This window comes from Patiria miniata, unplaced genomic scaffold, assembly GCF_015706575.1.
Source record: "Patiria miniata isolate m_02_andy unplaced genomic scaffold, ASM1570657v1 HiC_scaffold_5, whole genome shotgun sequence".
Classification (NCBI taxonomy): Eukaryota; Metazoa; Echinodermata; class Asteroidea; order Valvatida; family Asterinidae; genus Patiria; species Patiria miniata.
In genome coordinates, this window is record NW_024037072.1 from 10,027,595 (window position 1) to 10,046,741 (window position 19,147).

At 38.3% G+C, this 19,147-nt stretch overlaps 1 protein-coding gene across 2 annotated transcripts in view; it reads right to left on the bottom strand.

Annotated features, from left to right (window-relative positions):
• LOC119740515 (neuronal acetylcholine receptor subunit alpha-3-like) overlaps positions 1-19,147 on the bottom strand; it is a 37,407-nt gene that overhangs the window by 17,608 nt on the left and 652 nt on the right. The window contains exons 1-3 of one of the 2 annotated variants that reach the window (XM_038215855.1): positions 17,218-17,352; positions 11,345-11,510; positions 8,421-8,608 (exon numbers count right to left, since the gene is read on the bottom strand). In XM_038215855.1, coding sequence (XP_038071783.1) covers positions 8,421-8,490 — 70 coding nt within the window. In that variant the 5' untranslated portion in view covers positions 8,491-8,608; positions 11,345-11,510; positions 17,218-17,352. Of the gene's footprint in view, positions 1-8,420; positions 8,609-11,344; positions 11,511-17,217; positions 17,353-19,147 lie in introns of those variants that run through there. The other variant, XM_038215854.1, reaches the window with a different exon arrangement.

Sequence of the window (19,147 nt, forward strand, 5' to 3'; positions counted from 1 at the left end):
AGCTTCGACCCAAACGCGTCCTTGAGTCGCGTGAGGGCAATTGCTCAGCGCACGACGAATCGATCCGCATGGATTATAAGCCCCTAAAGCCCTGTGTAACTTTGCACTAAGACTAAATTACACCGTGCATTATACAGCGCACGTCCGAGGCATCAGTCGTCACCTTCGTGCTTGATGGGTGTCGTTCTCTACACGTCTAATGAAGAACACGGGCTCAGGAATTGGACACAGACGTGATTTGCCACCAGGATACAATTAGTGTTGGACAAACAGACATGTATGGCTGCAATCAGTGCCCGTTTAACAAATTACCACACCTGTATGCTATAGCACCAATGTCAAAGATGGATTTGAATGTGTGGACACTGCATACAAATCATTAGCAAATTCCCGTACAAAATGCTACAAAATGAAAATTTGATATCACTGTCCTTAAAACTAACAACACACTTGCACTATTTGGCAGTACACAATGACATTTATGTTGAGTGAAATTTCCAGATATTTATAATAAAGGAACTATCCTTTCCAAACATACGTTTATGTAAGACACCAAAACCAAACACCAAAGCCCCTAAATTTAGAGTTAATTCGGTTGTGGCAAGAACGCGTCGGGGCCACGCAACTAATTTGACTTTCAGATCTATTCAGGTTCGTTAAGTTTAATTGTAAAGTAGATTACCTAGTGGTATTATGCGGTGAACCACACATTACACTTAAGGCTGCTTACACACCAATATTAGCCTCAATTAAAACACTAGCATTTGATTAACGCATTCCAGGAATCTCACACTTGTGGCATATTAAGTACACGGTTAGTAGAAGAATTCTTTAACTACTGATTTGTTTACATCTAAACACTGGCTATCTTCATAACAGCAGATAAAAAATACCTATTTGTAAATCAACCACACGTAACAATTGTTCACCTACGGCTGATTGTTCACAATTATTACGTGTGGTTGATTTACAAATAGGTATTTTTAGTCAAAGTCCAATAAATGGACAATGCCATGGTTGGTTGGTTTTCTCTTGTTTGCTTGACAACAACTGATGACTGGTCTTTCATAATAGATACCAAGTTGAATTTTTGAAAAGCACACTTGACAAAAATCGACACTTTAAAATTGGTGATTTGAGTCCCCAGCGCAGTTGGCAAATGGAGGCGAGTTCATATTTAAGCATTTCTGTCCCTAGTGGATTGATAGTATGATCGAATTTTTGGGTAGATAACAACCAAGACACATAGCATTCTTACCATGCATAATAAGAAAATTCATGCATTCAGGTTTGCTTGAATTTGTAAAAAAAAAGGAGAGTGGAGCATTTTTTGGGGGGACACCCTGTATAGCTCCATGGTACAGACTACTTGTTTTCATGCCAGCACGCGCATGTTAGCGTAGTAGGCAAGATATATCTAATGCGTAAAAAAATATTGTCTGAAATGATGCATCAAAGTAATTTGTATCCAACGAATAATGGTACTTAATATCTTAACACCATTGCTGATTTTTACTAAACCTTACTCAGCCGATGCCTACGCATTTATGTTGCTTTTGTCACTTTTATCTACTCTGTGAGAATTTCACATTTTATTATCTTGATGAATATTTTGGAAATATTAAGGCTTGATAGAATACCTTTGTATGTTATGAATGTCCGTAATTTCTGTGGCTATATTGTTTTTTTTTTGATTGACAAGCACGTGCTTGCTTGTGATTGCATAATACTGGATAATGATTTTCTGTACACAGGATCTCATCTCGTAATGATATAAATTGGCATTCGTGTTAATTAATGATCAGCCACAGTTTCATGCTTGCTCAACAAATGAGCCTGTATCGTTCGATTTAGTGACATTCAAATTTGCCGATAAGATTGATTCACTATTAAAAAAATTGCACATGACCACGAGTTGCAGTTTCAGCTTTCATGCAGTGTTTTAACCCAAATTTACATGTAGGTGATAAGAACAACAGAAGTAGATTAAAATTACAATTCAACTGCCTGTTTTACATCTTTGATAAACCATGAATACTGTCAAAACATGCGCAGTTTGGAGTCCATTTTGGTAACGAGAGAAGTCATGTCAACTTGAACCGTGTACCAATCTGGATAAACTTTCATCTCTTAAAACGTCAAGTGCAAGAGTACTGCATCTTGTTTCATAAACCATTCCGTTACACTGCATGTCCAGGGGCATCATGAGGGACCACCATATTAATTGCCATGCAACATCAATGTCTCCGAGATAAGAAAGAAACCCGGCTCTGTGCCCAAAGCCCCGAGCGCTAGAATCTCTACACGGCAGTGCATAGAAAAAATATCTGGTGACAAATGTTTCAGAAAACCTCTCCCTGGGCCGAATGCTTGGGATTCCATCGAACATCGCTCGGCTCTAATGATGGAATTTCGAGACGGTTTCATTTTCGGCTCGCTCGCCTTGCTTATCGCCGGCGATTAATTTGAAGCGACGTTTTATCATTCTTGCTCCGCGTTTTATGGTCGAGACGAGCGGCTCATTGGGAACAGTGAAGGTCGCATTATAAAGAAAGGACTTTGATAGAAAGGTACAAGTGAGGCACAGCTTGTGGTTCCAAAACATTCAAGCATGCATCTGATTCATACATGAACCTGTTTTCAATGATATAAATATACCATTGAGGCATTAAATCAGCATTTTCATATCAATATGTCAATGCCGTCTTGGTGACATGAATTAGTTCTTGATGAAGATCTCCAACATGGTTCCAAGGATGTGTAATTCAGAATGGAGAAACTTTGGACGAAATGAAACTAAAAGAATGTTCAGGCTGCAATACTGCTTGTGGATTATTCCTAGAACTCCACAGCATCCGTACGTATGCAAATCTTTAAGTAATTTAAACTTCTTTTCTACCATAAGGTTCCATATTAGGCCGCGTACCTTTCATATTGTTTAACAAAGCGACATAATTATCATTATGTATTCTGATATTACAAATTGTAGTCGCATAAAAGACTAATTCAGCCCTTTACATTTTGGTTAAAACAATATCAGTTACTTGTAGACATGTACTTCTGTACAAGTACATAAATTAAACAAAACTTGAAGTGTATTATAATGTAAAATATATATTTTTGACTGTTACTTCAGAGATAAAAGATGTTCTCCACCGATCAATTATGATATTACAGAATATTTCTATCTACTAATGCATTGCATCAATTCGTCTGCATTCACTGCTCAGTTACATCGGGGCAGGCCGCACCTGCAAAACCGCACGGTGCCTTTCTTCCAAATCAAGTACCGGTAGTATTCATCAATACAAGCTTGAATCAATCGGCATTTATAAACAAGCGTCGTCTCCCTTCAACGCCGTCGTCGCATCGCCCACTTCCAACTAATGTATAATTCCTTTTCCCCTCTCAGTATTCCCGACTAGATATGGAGCTATTATGGAGTCTTAAATTGAGATCAGGGTGATTGCCTTCGGGCGCTTTATAATATCATTAACGCGCCAGGCTTTCGCGAGGGAACTCCTTTTCTTAATGTGAGGGAGAACATTATCATAGTGAATCCTTGAAGAACATACACTGCTGCAGTAATCGCGCACTATTCGATAATCGCACCAAACCTCTATCGACCCCAAGGGAATGCCCTTCTTTGCCTCTTACTGTCATACGAATGACGTAAAACATTGTCTATTTAAGGAACGAACGAATAGACCCTTAGTGTTTTTTGATAATGAATTACATTTCATCATCTTCAGAATTCATCGGGTGATCAGTTCCTTATTTACTGGTACATGTATTTATTTACATGTATATGTACATGTACATGTACTCAAGGGTATATCAACGTCATTCCATTGGGAGGTCATATGGAGTCAAAAAAGCGGAACCCATACCCCCACAATTATATTTCATGTTTAAAAAATATGTAGCACCAAACATAATAATGACTGGAAAGCCAATTTCATAAGCTACTTTTAGATGAAAATATTACTGAAATTGTCTCAATCCGTTCAAAGAATGTCACCATATAAACACAATGACCCTAAAATCTCTTTCGTCCAAAAATGCGATTTCAAGAATCGTTGTCACAAAAGTCTTCAAACATCACCAACGATAAAACCTCAGTTTTAAAGTTACAAATATTCAACAAAGTCCTTTTGAAGGCCCGTCTTTTAAAATGAGTGGATTGTATACATCATATTGTTTGCCTAACCAGGGTTGTTAATAAAGATATAGTTTACTACAGTTGTTGACAGTCGTTGAAACAAGTATTCTGTGTCATTTTCTTTGTTGTTCCAAACAGTCAGAATGCACAATAAATTGTTTTTTTTTTGACGAAACAGGTTTTAGGGTTATTGTGTTTATGGTGATATTCTTTGAACGGATTGAGCAATTTCAGTACTTTTTCCATCTAAAAGTAGCTTATGAAATTGGCTTTCCAGTCATTATTATGTTTGGTGCTATATATTTTTTTAAATATGAAATATATTTTTTGGGGGTTTGGGTTCCGCTTTTTTTTTTACTCACCCTGTATATAAAGCGCATTGTATCGTTGTTTCCAAGCGATTTACAATTAAAAACTGCCCTTTATTCCAAACAAGCAGGTCTTAACGTCATGATTTTGTTTGGCCTCTGAAGCAGATCTTGTTAAGATCGAAACGTCAGACCGTTTTGTTTAGATTTGTATATTTCAGGTCAATCCAGTCAGGAAGCAGTTTGCAGCAGTTTTATTCATTTTCAACGTCATGAATTGATAGATAGTGGTATCTGCGCAACTGCTCTTTACATAAGAGCCTAAGAAAACAATTCAATACACTTTCTCCCATGTGGATTTCATCACCGAGCACAGATGTCTTAAAATCGGCACTAGGTTGTGGTGACAGTTAGTGGAAACCGGCGCGAGGCAATAAAGGTACAAATGTTCAGAAAGATGGGGTACCGGATAGAATGCACGTCTTGCTCAGTGCTTCCTCACGCATAGTGGCACTGTGGCAGGTCATGCGTAGGAGAGGATGTCGAGATGTAGCAGGGAGTGAGAAAACTCATCGCAGTAGCGACCCACCGTGCCATCATCATAAAAGAAAGCAGCGGTGCATAAAGAGCCCCATACCTGCTCGAAGCTGTGACAAGTCGGTGTCACAACAGGAAAGAAGAAAAAACCTCTCGCATAGGTCTCGGAGAAAAGTACACGGAGTTTACGACCGGGTGCGGTTGATTAATCTCGCCGCGTACACGCGCGCAATTACTGCTTCACCTAATCGGGCTGAACTCGCCCAATGACGGACGACAAACGAACCAGCTGTCAACATGAACTTGATAGAGCTTCGGATTTCATCAGGGAGTAGGGAGGCATGGACGACGGCTGTTTGGTGTTGAAGGCCGAGATATACGACGTGATGCACGGCGTGAAACTGATACGGCATTTGAAGAGCTACATAATGCATAATGTGAAACTCTTCATGTGGCAATTCACATACTTATGCGCCTGTTCAGAACACTGACTATAAAACGCGTCGATAAAAACTTCATTTTGAGGAATTAAAAAAAAATATAAACATCGTTCCCTCTTTAACTAAATGTCTTTCGTTTGCAATTCTAATGTGTGTGTTGTTTCATTATTATTTTAAAGACACAAAGAGAGAATGTTATTTTGGCAAGCAATTGGGTTGCCTTGGTGAAGGAACACAAGGAAAAAAACAACAATACCATGGTATCATCAATAACAAAATCAACGAACACATCAGTTGGAGTGCCAATGTAATACGTATACAACAGGGACATCAGTCAAGCGCTGTTCATAGGCATTCGTTTCTATTACATTCATTCAATTTATATGCCTTTTCAATTCAAATGAGATTTGGCTCAACCGCCCGCTGTCATCCGCAATCAAGGTCATAAAATCGGAGTACACAGGTCGTCATTTCTTTGTATGGAATTGTGGAGATTCCTAGGATAAGATTGATGACAAATCCACGTGGTAACTACCCGCGAAATAACTGCGGCATTATATCATTTCCCGCCAGTCTTCGCATGTATAGGCCTATACTTGAAATGTTTCGAATTGATCAGATTCCTGAAAGGAGAGTTAATTCTTGACCCCTTTTTTGCATTGTCCATGTGGAAAAATAATTATTGGGCAGAAAGGAAATTATATCCTCGTCCCCTACAAGGATGAAATTTGATCACTGCTTTTTCACAAACTTGGTAAATGTTCATAAGTATTTTGTATTTTGGTAACATATCATGGTCTCTAATTTTGTGACCATTTACCACCCTCGAATTATTAAAGTAGCTACCTGTAATGACTTTTTTATTTTCAAAAATAATAATTAATAGGTCATGCGAATTATATCAATTGTACCATTTGGTATCTTTAAATAGGGTTAAATGGTATCCGTAGCTGTGGATTAAACCCGATTTAGATGAATTCAGATTAATATGACTATAATTATGAACCCAATCCATACTAAGCTTACTGTCGCTTGCTCGGTCTGCGCAGGATTATGTGAAGCTTGTTCAAGTTGGTTGTGCCGATTTATCATTTCAAATTGCAATGCAATGAAAATTCGATCTTCCGAGACTTTCTATCCACAAACGCTTTCTGCGTGACCACGTTAATTGTAGAATGTAAACACACAACGGAATCTTACCTAATTCAAAATGCATGCGCTTGATACGTTAATTACCTTACCTAAAGCCGGCTGTAGCGCTACACATCGAAAGACGAAATTAGACCGCAAATTATCTTAAACGATGCATGATTGTTATTGTATTGGATCCAGATGTCATCGTTAAAGTCAGGTAATGTCGAGTCATTAACCCGACGTTACACAATGTTCTGATGTAGCAACGGTGAATAAACTAATAACAAATAATTGGTAGACTTTGTGACCCATGGGAAATCTGATTGATAAAACTGATTTGTCGAAATTGACTCAAATCGGTTCGTATAGGTTTTCAATTCATGCATTTAGAAGCAAGGGTTTGTGCCACACGAATGTCCCTCTTTAACACCCTGTATGCCATTTCAGAATCTCAAAAGAACAAAACTACATCATCTCTCTAGCTATTTTTTTTTTAAATTTAAGAATAAATGTACACACCCAATTCTTCACTCGCCCCCTTTATTTCCCGTACGTTTCCTGACAGCTAGATCCGCTCTAACGATTGTTTGAAAAAGGAGCCCATTGAATACCAGCTGTTGTGATTCAGTCATTAAATTTCTTCATAATCAGTCGATACGAATTTATATCCGCAGTCACTTTTATGGATGAAGTATATATTTATTATCTATACGGTTAAACGGTGTTTTGTATATAGTCACCGCCTATAAAAGGATAAAATATCGTTTAGGAGATCAATAAAACTACTGAAGTTCAAATTTGTGAAGAAGCTTTATAATTAACGGTGAATCATTTGTTTCCAAATTTTTAACGTTATGAATTGGACAGTAAATTGTTAATAATCGCTAACAAGAAAAATAGCATCAATGTGTTAACATTTTGGAATCGAAATTTGATTTTTTTTTATACAAAAAGAAGGACCCCACAAAAGTACATTTTACAATAATCCGGTTTCAGAACAGCTCGACAATATATTAATATAAATGACAATTTTTCGCAGAATAATATCGGTATAAAAAAACACAGCAGGTGTTCCTGTCTGTTTCGATCCTGACACTGCCGTGAAATATTTACAATGTGGGCAGGTTTTATGATGTCATCTCTCTGACATCTCGGAAACACATCATCTGCGACGGAGTGTGATACAACACTAAGCCCCTACTGTTCAATTATTCATGCACCTTTATACATGACTGCATATTATGTACAGTGTGAGAATCTGTTGAGTGTTAAACAAAGCTTTTTGTTTTCTTAAAGTGGTGTTTGTTTGACATTGTGAATAGCGCCTAACGTAGCAAATAATACACCCACTTAAGCCTTGTTTTGAGATCAATAAGATTTTTGTGCTCAATCTTGTTTTGAATATTCTTATGGAGGAAACCCTTTTGATACATCTGTTCTGATATTTAAATGTGTAGTTGGGCTCTGTTTCAACTCATCTCGATAGATCGAAGTACATATAATATATCTCTTTCATGTGTTGCCCTTTAAGGCAAGTCCATTATTCAAGGTCATAAAATGTGCAGATTTTAAGTTTCACCTAATAAAATGATAATATAATGAACATTCAACAGAATGTTGTGAAGAAGCGTTGTCTGACTTGCCAGATCATTCCAGGTTTAGGGCATATCAAATCATGAATAACACACATTTTATACATTCATGGAAAAACTAGTATTACAATCGGTTGAATTAGGAATAAATATCAATAAGTTTAACTCATAAGTTTGTAATTTCTTCTGATGACACACACATCCCTGCAAGAAATAAAAATGACAGGGATGAGTAGGTTTCTCTTACCTTGCGGAAAGATGGATAAAATGATGGACAGCAGCACCACCAATGGTGCACAAAATGATATAGCATCCATGTTTGTTGTGTGTAGACCGTGTCACCTTGTCTTTGCTCTGTGCAGGCATTCGATCATCGGGGAGAGGACGAGGTAGCGTCTTGCACATCTGAACTCACCGGGTTGCGGGCCAAGGAATCTAAAGTGTGTAGCCAGTAAGAAACAGGAAGACCTTTACTGGGATCATCGGCTATAAGAATGTGAATAATGACTGGGTATTATGACAGCGATTCGCACGGGCTGAGTGACTGATCCCCCTGTAGACGCTAGGGATCAGATTCCGTATCTTTTGGACGCATAGGACAGGGGACGTTAGGGCGCAGGGAGCCAACGATTGACTGCAGCCGGGCGTTGATGTGTTAATAGGGGACCAGCGGTGTAAGACGATAATCGATGGAGTATCGATTTAGTCGGGGAGCAAAACATCTTGTTCAACCGTCAAAAAAAAAAAAAAGGATTTCACATTCGAATCTTTATGAAAGGCACTCTTCCTGTCTGGAGTAATTTTCATGAGAAAATGCAGTCGGGAAACGTGTTTGACAAGCTGGCATAATTTTTGAATGCTAGTTTGTTTTACATTTCAGAAGCACTGTAATCAGATGTTTTGAGAACCAAACATCTCGTCATTGCGAAGAAAATATGTAATGTTATCAAAAGCAATGGCTCAAGTGCTAGACTTGCTTACTCATCGTCTCATACGCCTTTAGGCCGAGCGAAAATAAAAGAATTCACAAATTGTCATACATTGGTTACAAGTTTAATGAGAAATTCACCCCAACAACGTAATAAATGTGTAAATAATTATTTAACGATTTTCACTTTGAAACTTCATTTAGCTTTACCAAAATTCCTTTAATTTATTTATAAAACTGTGAACAAATTAATAATCCTTTGAATGAATAAAAGCGCGGAACATTTATTATGTGTACAGTTTGTTGTGACAGTAGATATTCCGTACTGGCGAAGGTGCCTTTTCAAAAGTCTATGTAAATATCTTGACAGTGTATGGATGCAACTCAGCCGCGCACTCTTTCACCCAAATGAAGCGGTGATCTTGTATCAGCCTACGTGTCATATACTGCCTCGTTTGACGTGGTTGAGCAGAAACGGTTTTTACCCAAACGATGGTGGCAGTGCCAAAAAAAAAAAAAAAAAAGCAAAGCGTTCCCTGAATTAGCAAGCGATCAATATCAGCTGTGTATAGTATATCGCCTGAGCTACTGTAATATCTGTGCACGATACAGGCAGTCGTGTTTAAATCCTAATACTAGTTAGTTGCAGATGTTTCCATATGCGCCCCCTGGGCACGGGACCTTACCTCCGCATGAATAATAAAGGTCACGGATGTACAACTCGTTCCCATATTATTCCAATGTGGATACTCGGTTTAATTTTCAACCTCAATTTTTGTGTTTATTTGAGGACAGTGTCAACACTTTGATTTCAGCGTGCAATATCTACCTCAGTGTGGCCTTCTATGGTGTAACAATCGTCGTGCAACGAGCACGCAACCGTTTTTATGCTACAATCGATGCATAAACATGGCCTTGCACGGCAAATTATTCCTCTGACAAAATAATGTATCAACGTGTATCATCACTACTCTCTCGACATCCAGAAACTAACAATTTTCAAAGTTTTTGACAAACTGAATCTCAAAAACAAAAAGCAAGAGAATGTGCAGGACCCAGTTTTGACTTCGATTTCGAGACCAAATTAAACAGAACAGAGAACTGTGAAACTTAAGCCTTACTAAGATACTGTCAAGTTTTTTTTTATTTTTACGAATACTAAATTGTGATCACGTTCATCACAAATCAGACACAAGACAACGACAAGACTAATCACAAGTTACAATCACAAAGCAACATCGGATAAACACAACTCAGGGACGCGATTATCAATTTAAAAACCAATCTGAATATTGGATAAACGGTCTTAAATATGCAATTCTTTCAATAATAATAATGTCTTTCTCTCAAAATAAAAAATCTGAATCCAGACAAAAGTCTGAAAAATCTAATGCCTGCAACGACAAAGGAAAGATTTTGTCCAAATTTACTTGGATAGCTTGTCACGTGACACGAGACTGGATGACTTGAAACTGACTTGTGGCGACTTAAATTGCGTGTAAACGTATGATATCTTCAGACAAGGCAATGACACATACGTACATATACACGAAGGCTGTGAAAATAACCCGAGGAAATTCACGCAGGACTTTCAAAAAAATCATGTTGCAGAAATGTCTGGGTGTGTTCATGTGAGGAAAGTTCCACAATGCTTGAAGGATTTGCTGTCGATCTCACGTCAGAAAAAAATACATTATTCGGGGAGCATGGAGAGTAGCTCGAAGCTATTACGTGTTTTACAATTCAAGTGAAGAAAACCCAAAAGTTTCAACGCGTAAGGCTGGCTTCGCGAGGGGCATAAGCAGCAAAAACGTGCATGAAATAATTCAGAAAAGACAGTAACGCAGGACTGTCTCCGATTAATGCCATCAGAATATGCACTTGTATTCACAGCTGAAATGAGAGAACACTCAAAGTTAGACCTTCCGGCTATTTTTATTGTACAACTACTCGCAATCTAGACGGACATTCGCGGCCAAATTTAGGTATGGATTTCAGCAAATACTGTCGTGTTTGCAGTCGAGGATCTGTACCTGTACAAAATACACACCGAGCATTACATTTTCAACTGTTACAACAATGCCCACCAATTTACATAAAAACAAATCTTATTTTAGTTCAACAAAATTCAATCTTCCTTGCGTACAATAGCAAACCAAGATACCCTTCTATCAACTTAGTTTCAGAAAAGAAAAGAAAACAACAAAAAGACCAACATAAATCAAGTCTATACATGTACTCACAAATTCCAGTCCGAGCTCCATTGTATTTAGCATTCCGTTAGACTGCTGTTGATACTTGCACCTTTGTAAATAACGGCCGCTGCTCGCTGGCTGCACAAGCTGTTGTAAACCCGCACTGCCCGTTGCCCAATACCGTTACACTTGCACAATGGCAAACGGTTCATATCTAATTAGAGAAAAGAACACACATAAAAGGGGCTGGGCGTTTGGCTCTATTGTGATGAGGTCCTATTGTGATTTAAATGATGGATTTATCACCGCATCAATACATGGCAGTTGGGCTGGTCAACGCGTGATTAGACGTTACTGTGGCCATAGTGATGCACAATACGTGCTTGTGTAAGGGTAAACACTAATGGTTGAATGTGAAAGTACGCGAGTACTAGTCTGAGCAGAACATCTGATGATCTTCACTTAGTTAAAGGGTCCATGCAATGAATTTTTCTAGGAACATATTTTGTGCAAGTTTCTACTCCTCTTAAATGTGTGAAAAATATTTCACATTCCTTTTTGGTTAATTTGATTGAAAAGTGCACTTCTTTAGACATTTAAAATTGTCTATGCTTTTCCAGAGAAATGAGGGCGTTGTTGTTGTGACGTCATTTCAGGAAGACACTTTTCAGTTTAAGTGTTTTCTGATAAAATTGTGAACTCAACAATTTCGCTCTTTGAAATCATTTGTGACAATAGTTTGCTCATTGGCTTACTGCACGTACTGACACAACAACGAATCACCAAAGAAAAGGAAATCCACAACAGCAAAGTATCCAAAATTCTGCAACTTTTGGTGCAGAAATAACTGTAACATTGAGGTTTCTGCCTGAAATAACATTACAATTTTGCTCATAAAAATGGAAATTTGCATTAGCATAAAATAAAAAGGCACTAAAATACCCTTGAAAATGGTAAAACAAAAATTTAAAATAAGGTTAAATGAGACAAAAAAGTGACTTTCAAGAATTGCATTAAAATAATTAAATTACATGGGCCCTTTAAATACACCAAACCGGGCACGCTAACAATTCTGTCACGAAGGCCCCCTTCAATGGCGAAAGCATTGTCTATCACGGAAAGTACAATAGCGTGCACAATAGTTTCTCCATTGAAGGGGGCCTTGTGTGTACAGTGATCACGTGCCCTGATTTATTGTCAAGACAACACCGTTTGAGAATACAGGAGAATTTTTTGTTGACAGGAAGTTTTTCATGAGCACATTTCGAAGAACACTTTTTTTCTTCTAAATATGACATTCAAGCTAACATTAGATATCCAATGCGAACAATGTAATCTCCTGAGAAATTTAAATACAGGAGAGTTATTTTCAAAAGTGTCTCTGATTAGGTCCTTCATCTTTTTTTTGTAGTCAACATCGAAAACAATTTGATGTTTCACTGACACTGTTTTGCGTTTTCCTCCTTTGTTAATTGAAAGTAACAAATATATTTTCCTTTGTCATGTTTTAAATAAGGTCAGAATTAAGAAAATTCAGTTTGTCTTCTACAATATTCATTTTCTTAGCTTTGTTACAGAAAGGAATATAATTGTCTCTGCACCAATTAGCTTCATCCAAACAACTAAGGCTATGTTATCAGAATTTCAAATTTCATCTTTGCCGAGGAATATGGTGTATTGTTTCAAAGCAAAATTCTTATCAAATATTTACAATTTTAACCTCAACAAAATATGGTTGTTGTCTTTGGAAACCGTGGATTATACTGTATGACAATAGATTGATGGGCAGAGTAGCTGTTCTTGTCAAAATCGAATTTCCAAAAGTCAAAAGTGAGACATGCGCAATACGATTATGTACTCCAATTTTTAACGAGAGTGTAAATTCCACTACAGCGGCTCATCAAAGAGCCGTAGGATCATCAGTGTGATCATACAGCCTAAGGCATAGGGATCAGGATCTCGGCTATTTGCGGAATGACAACAAAGGTAAATCTTTTCAGGTATTTTGAGGTACGTTCTGAGCACATCCTTCTTTTGTTGCAAAGAGGGGTACATCAACAACCCCCAGATAATTCCTCGACCCCACGCGGAATCGCTGTCAATTGATTGGTACAATGCGAGGGACAAATCTGGAGTCTTTATTTGTGTCATTTAGAGGTCCTCTCGTAAGGAAGTCTTGTTAGGCAAGGTTTGAATAAAAGCGGTGAACATACACTCTTGAGTAGCGAAGTAGTTACAGAAACAGCATTTCAAGTACCAATTTGTACTGTCACACGGTCCATTCAATTCCCGTTTTTTATTATCACTCGTAGGGCAACCATTTCTTTGTCCTTTGATAACATTGTAGAGGGAGCCAGCAGAGACCAGTATACTTCCTTGCCATCATTAGAACAAATTCATGTATGCTGCAGCCATATTGAAATGACCATTAATGACACCATGTGCGTTGCTCGAAATGACAAAGTAAGTGACGGTGAATGAAGACTGACCATCGACTTGGTGGCGGTAACCTGACAATTTGTCTTGACTCATCACTCATAAGGCAACCATTTCCTGCCGTCTGGTAAAACTGCGAAGGGATTACGTACACCATCTCATCTCATGGGCCTTTATTTTATTCCCATATCTTTTGTCTTGAGATTGAGTGAATCATGAAGTGAAGGCCTGAACTTTTTCTGCCGTAGTGCTCTCCTGCGAAGGAATTAAACTCGGATTTCTTCATATCTATGCCACTATAATTGTTTTTTATTTTTACATTCTGCAGCTATTTTTATTGACATGTTTTCTTAGTATCGGTTTCACACGCTGCTCGCCTAATGACCGGCCTCACGTGAGTCATTTAATCTCATCGATTTGACGCGGGACGTCGGGCGGTAACTTTGGCGACTGGCTGTGCGGTGAAAGAGGGTCGATTTTGTTGGGCGGCTCATTAAGACAACCCGCGGAGGGGCGGGGCACGGGGCAGACGCCCCCATTTAGAAACAATTTGACTATACCACTGGGAAAACCTACGGGTATTACTACAATTAATGAAGGGGATCATGTGATTTGAAATCACGTTCACTTTTTTTTCTAGATCTGTCGGGGTGTAGTTTGTTCTTACATGCCAGGAAATCTCTCACAAGGATTAAGTATTAAATATATAATACCTTTCATCTAAACATACTAAGAAACACATGTAGCATACATAAGTAATATATGTTGCATCTTGCTTACAAAAAGAATGTTCTGAACCAAAACTGTTGTCAAATCCTATTAAACTTCAAATAATGAAACGGTGTCTTTGAAGAAGAGAGTGAAGTGGCACACACTTCATAGATGGGTCGTGGTAATATCACTCTGAAATGGGAACACTGGTAGATACGCTTCACTATATTCAGGTTGTTTCCCTACAACGATGAAGAGGAGTTTGGTAAATCCAGCATTGGTATGTTTGCCACTTAAGATTATATTCTCCTTCTCAAACTCCTCTATAAGACTAAGTACGTCTTGAAAGCTTTCCAAAGTTCTCTTGCACTCTTTCTTTGTAAATGGTGGTTCCACTTAGTCTACCCTTCCAAGCAGGCCATAGATACGCCAACGCGACAACCAATACAGGCGCACGGCAACGATGTATCGTTTTGGGTCCATCCATGTCCATCGTTACCAAGCTATCCCCAAGGCCATCCTTCAAAAATTAGTCAGTTTTTCCATATCGATACAATCACTGTGACTAAACACCAAACCCATGAAAGTGAACTCCCTTGAACTGTGGCCGCCCATCATTGCGTTCATGCTGCCGATTACCGGTGGTAAACGGACACCAGTGAATCACGCGGGTGTGAGCCTTCTAATTGATGGAATGAATCGTGGTAATCTGATCGAGAACAATCCTGACATTCACGACAGGGTCAATCACAGTAAGTCACCATTGATTGGAAACGTGGAAATTCCTTGGATTTGGGATGACGATGAGTCATTGACCTTGTGGGTACACGGTTTGCCTCAGCCGATATTGTTGAATTATACCCCGATGGAGCCAGTTACCTAACTTTATATACATTTATACCAAATTGTGATCACTGGTTCAATACTTCGTAATAAGCACTAAACCGACCTCAATTCTCCAACATATAAGTACATCATAAATTAATTGAAGGAAGACATTCAAGGCTGAATCAGCCCAAGCCCTTGATGTTGTTTTTACTCGATGTTTTCTTTGCTTCTTCAAAATGAAATTATCCGACAGGAGTTATTTACAAAGCTCATGTGGTTAGGCGTTGAAACATGGTGAAACAGGGTTACCAGAAGTAAAAGTCATCAATGGTAATTGTTGACTTTTACTTCCGGTGAGCTCGATATGCAAATTAAAAAGTTCTGATTATAACTATGGAAACTTATGATAGTGGTGATGGTCAGGGAGGCCAAACTATAACAAGGGTGATTGCACGATAGTGACGATGCTGATGAAAGCAATGGTATACATGTATTGGCAAATACAGCATGCTGACGATAACCTTTAAGACGACTATAGCGTTGATACCTATGGATCAAGAGAGAAACGAAGATGCCCATTTACGAGGTTGTGATGGTGCCTAGTGGTGTCTGTAATGATTATGAAGATGCCGGTAAGCGAGGTTATGATGGTGATGTAAACGACGACAGTGACTATCTACCCGTTCCTATCCTAATATGTGTTGTGCAACACTAGTCAACACCTTCGAAACTGTTGAGTTCACTCAGGAACCACCTATGGACACAGGAACCAAATGAAGAGAGATAATTCACGCAGACGAAATGTAAAATACATGTACTGCACTTCAATTCGCACGGCTCAGTGGGCTGATGCGAAAACAATCTCTCACGGCTGCCCTGAAGCTGGCTTAAGCTTTATCCGCTTCGGTTATCAATCGGATAGACATGCATTAACATAGGGGCCTTGTCTTCTGGCACATCAGTTATTAGGAAGAAAATCCTCTTAACCAAGTATGAGAATAGACGGTGTTGATGGGGGAAGGGGGGGGGGGCACGACATTGTGTTGAGCGCGTTAATCTGACTACAGCTGATAGAGATTGCGTCCAATGACATTTTAATCCCCCTCGTTTGAAGGTGCAAGGGGTTCGCCCTTAAAGAAATAGGTTGCTTTCTAAATGTTCGGTTTTTACATCCACACAAAAATAAGACACGTCGTTTCTAACCACTAATTAGGTCACTGTTTGAATTATAAACTGAATCAATAATTAGGATGTTCATACAGTTTATAAGCTTCTAAATATTTCCTTACGGTCGGCTGATATTTTGTCACTTATGTCTTGAAGTGTTTACTAAGCACTCAGGAAGGTCGAGCTAATCCAACGTGCATTAAAAAGACCCCATGAGATTGAGGCCTCCATAATGAACTCTCATTAACAGCTGTACAGTGGTGTCCTTAATGGCGATGAACGCGGATCATAAGGGGGACAAGGTTGATTTCGAGAACAAGTCTGATGCCGAGGAGAAGAAGGTTAAAGACAATGATCGTTATGGTTTGATATCATAAAATAAGACGCAGCTGTAACTAGTAAGAGTTGTTATGAATATGGTATTAATTTTGACGATGGCTCCAACGTCGCTGAGGATAAGCATAAACTGTGCGTGCGCATATCAAGATTGGGTGACTTTCGCTTTTAGGATAAATAACTTCGGTTTGCGTGCAAAATTCCTGTTCCGAATGAAGTCCAAATACCAAAACTTTTAGCTGCAGCGTGTAAAATGTGTTTAAATGATTTTCATGTTTCACGAACTATTCACGATTCACGAACTTTAGTCTGGCTACCTTGTGCTTACATAAAAGCTAGAATTTGGGAACCGGTTTTGCCCAGTAGACGGAGTTTTCATCTGCTGTGTCTATCACATGAAAAAGTCGTATATTGATGTGCGCATGCGCAAATGGAATACTAACCTGACTTATGCAATCACCAACAGCATTACAGAGAAGAACATTTTGAAAACGATTGCGTGCAAGGGAGTGTAGGCTTCACAGTGGGTACATCCATGCGGCTTGTGCGACTGCTGCCTCAACAACATGAGAGAATGTGACGTCTGACTGTGTATCGCTTTAGGCGGGAACATTTTTGCGTCAGGCCCCAGCAGACAGACGGGCCGGGGCAGATGGGTAATTTACCCGTCCAGGAATTACTGCTGATGTCGTGCTGAGTCAATGACAAGTAGATCGCTTATTGACGATCGCTATATGCTGCTTCGGTGCAGGGATACAAACATATGCCCCTGCACATGAATGTTTTAGAATGGTATGATGAGAGTCATGATGCAAGGTCAAGAGGCATTTTAATGATCAAATCGCGGAACAGCAGTCACAGAGGGAGGTATAGCTTCAACTTTTTTTATGACACCACTCAACAGTACTTTGGCACTGTGCATTATTGAATATAGGTTTGATATAAATATATTTTTAACAAATAAAACAGAAGATTAAAATTGGACTTTTCTTTTAATTTTAGTTTCTGACATAAATTATCGGCCAGTCTAAAAAAAATTGAAACATTTAACGGCATAACGAAATTATTTATCGATTAAAATAACAATTTTATGTCTCAAGATTTCATCTCAAATATTCACAAGAAAGCAATTATCGTTTTTACAACAAGATTCGTCATTCAAAAACACTATCTTGATGAGCATAACCAATAACTTAAGACAGGAGACAGATAATAACTGCAAAGCATTGGGCGGGCCAGAAAGCCTCATGGGTATCTCAAACCCATAGTCATACACGGCATATTTATAAACATTCTGTCTGACAAATTACGAAGACATTCCACTAGGGAATTCCGATGTCTACAATTTTATCTATTCAATGCTAACAAGGAAACATAAATGCTAATAAGGAAGCAAGTAGTCAAGATGTCGATAGGCATTGAAATAGCAGCTAAAAAAATATGTACTCGAAAATTAAGTTATAGTCGAAGAGGCTAATTTAAGGAATATTTTTCATTTGGTTTGGAATCTGATTTCCAAAATTTGTTTAAATTTTTGGCAGTATGCTTAGAGGCATATCTGTCTATAGATAATTTGGAGTCATGTTCTTCTAGATATGCACACACCCGTCTACTAAACCCTTTAGTGCCAATCGTAGACACAGATTAAATTAAATTTTACTTGACTGTATTACTCACTCAATTTTCCGATATTGCAATCTGCTCTGTTTGTATAGTCAGTGTGGAAGCCACACTGCTCGCTTAATAAGGTAGGTAACAAGCTTAACATAATTACCAAAAAAGGAAGCTCAGACGTATAATTGAGGAAAAGGCTCCCAGCTTGTATTACTCATGTGACATTTACGAGAAGCGTCATCAGATACTTGTCGGCGTTAAGGTTAATGTCATAATTACTAAATATTCTGGAATCTTCGTCAAATCATAATACTCATGAGACATGTGAATGATTCCCCAATGCTTGTATTGCAAAGCCATTTTACAAAATAAACAGGACCCCACACGCGAAAATAGAATACACCAAAACGATTTCAATGATTAACTTGCTGTATATTTTGATCGAAGACATTTTTCGTGTTATATTTTTAAAATGTTTTTAATTAGTGCCAAATCACAGTTTCCCATTTTTAATATATCCAATTATCCATGCTTAAAATTAACGAAATGTTCCCGTCAAGTTCTAAAGTTCAATATATCAAAACTCCTAAAACGCTATTCCAAACAATTTTCATAAATCTTCTGTAACATCACATCCAACGTATTAATCGAATACATCCTTAATTAAAGATGTTTCGTTTTACCTTTTAACTTAGCAAAAACTAATAGCAGTAAATATGTTTTAAAGGAAAACATTTGTTTATACATTCCTCGATAGAT